At 54.1% G+C, this 2,109-nt stretch overlaps 1 protein-coding gene across 1 annotated transcript; it reads left to right on the forward strand.

The window, feature by feature from the left end:
- Positions 1-64: 64 nt before the first annotated feature.
- Positions 65-875, forward strand: TRAVEDRAFT_54873 (uncharacterized protein; the record flags this gene model as incomplete). Its single annotated transcript, XM_008047799.1, has 2 exons — positions 65-811; positions 861-875. The coding sequence occupies 2 exons, from the start codon at positions 65-67 to the stop codon at positions 873-875; spliced, it is 762 nt and encodes a 253-aa protein (XP_008045990.1).
- Between the last annotated feature and the right edge of the window lie 1,234 nt (positions 876-2,109).

Genomic DNA, 2,109 nt, shown 5'->3' on the forward strand with positions numbered 1-2,109 from the left:
GTGACATGAGCTCTTTCATATGCATTCGAAACTCACACATCGAACAGGCGAGATGGAGCACACCATGTTCCGATCGTTCTGCATGGCGAATAATCTGAGAAACCTGGCCGACACACATCTTCTTACGGAGATACTCCAGGAGCTCGCGCCCTGTCTCGAGCAAACCTTCAACGGCGATTCGAGGAACCCCGCCCCCACACTTGCAGATCTCGGACTTCCAGCCGACGAGGCGGTCGTTCCCGATCTCTCCCAATCCACACCCCTTTCACCTGCCCTCTACGACGCTCTGCTCCGCCGACTCTCTAGTGACGCTCACCTGTCCGAGAGGATCAGTTATCGATCGTTCGATACTCCTGTCGATCTATCTACGCCGATCCTGAATCCAAATGCCCAAATCCTCCCCGCAGTCATGCATCGCGGTCGACGGTACACGAACGTCGCCCACAACGCCGGCGACAGCCAGGTGGTATACCTACGCGCCCATGGCGCAACTACCCTCAACTACGGCCAGATTCAATCTATCTTCCTCCACCAAAGATATATCCAAGCTGGAGAGATGCGCCAACAGGTTTTCGCGGTCGTGAGGGCGTACCGCGCCCTTTCCGCAGCCGATTCAAGAATGGATCCTTACCGAGCACATCGCGGATTAGGCGCACGATTGGTCTACGCTCGACTTGAGCCTGTCCTTGAAGTGATACCGATGCAGTACATCGTTTCGCACTACGTCTCCTGTCCGTACGACCCGGTTTCCCCACCAAATGGAAATCTGACCCTTCAATCGGGATGTTTGGTCGTTGTCGCATTGGACGAGGTAGGCCGTTTATTACGTGCTCCCTTTCCAACGCTCAATTATCTATTAGGGATGGAACTACTAAACTCGACGTTGTAGACGCGTCCTCACGATGTTCGAGGACGCCCAGAGACGCGCGCGCGCGAAGCTCGATGCAATGCGCCATGTTGGGGCTCACGAGACGCGCGCGCGCCAATTTCGATGCAATGCGCCAGGGCTCTCCGTCATCACTACCGTCGCCGCGCGCGCGCGCAAGCGCGCCTCCTTGCTTTCCTTCTCTTACCACCCACCCACCTCCTGCCCGGTTCCTTCCTTCTCCCTTCCGTTCTGGAGCTCGACTACTACCATAATCCCCATCTACCGTAGTTCCCATTTCCCTGCGGCGCGTCTCTACTTGTCTTTGGCTCGTTCAAATCGGCCACGGTGCCAAATCTAGTATGTATTTGACCTCGCGTCGCGCGCGGGCGGCGTCTCTGGTAAACCCTCCGCGCGGAGGCGGACGCTGGCGCGAGCAGCGCGCGCGCCTCCTTCGCGCTTCGCTAGGCCCGGAACCAGCTCCACTAGTAAGCGTTTTGGTACACGAGTAGTGTGACTGCCTCGCGCGCGCATTGGTGACCCGCGCGTGCGAGTCTCAGTCGGGGAGCGAGTAAGCGTTTTGGTACACGAGTAGTGTGACTGCCTCGCGCGCGCATTGGTGACCCGCGCGTAGTCTCAGTCGGGGAGCGTCCGCGTCGTCTGGGGTGTCGGGGGTCTCTGCTTTTTGCGTAGCCTTTTCCGTCCCATAAAATTTCAGCCTTTTCGCCGAGGTAAAACGTTGATCATCTGATCAGAGGCAACATGTTAGCATTTCTCTAGAGGTGATCATGATCGCTTTTTACATCGAGCAATCGAAAGCCTTTGCGTACGGACAAAAGGCGTGGCAATGTTTAAGTTATCTAAACCATGATTCTGCCTCTAATAGGCTTCGTATTAATACTATCGCAAAATCGTACCGCATGATGCCACGAGAAACTTTACATCTTTGCTCTCCGAAGATGGTTGTAATGCGATCATGAGTTAAGCGTAGCCTTTGCCATACTGGCCGATCTTGATCATCTCCAATACCCTTTCCGCTAGCAAATATGCTATCGTGTTCACAAGTGGAAAGGGCTGCTTCTTTTGTCCCGCATTAGTCTTGTAAAAGTTCGAGATTTTCGACGGCGATTGGTTTGTCATTTATTCTCACATTCCTGATAGGGAAAGGCTACTACATTTTGTCTGATTAATGCTGCCTTTTCCCATCCTTTTCTCTATCGGAAAACGGTCATTTCTATGCAGTG

This window comes from Trametes versicolor, assembly GCF_000271585.1.
Source record: "Trametes versicolor FP-101664 SS1 unplaced genomic scaffold TRAVEscaffold_259, whole genome shotgun sequence".
NCBI lineage: Eukaryota > Fungi > Basidiomycota > Agaricomycetes > Polyporales > Polyporaceae > Trametes > Trametes versicolor.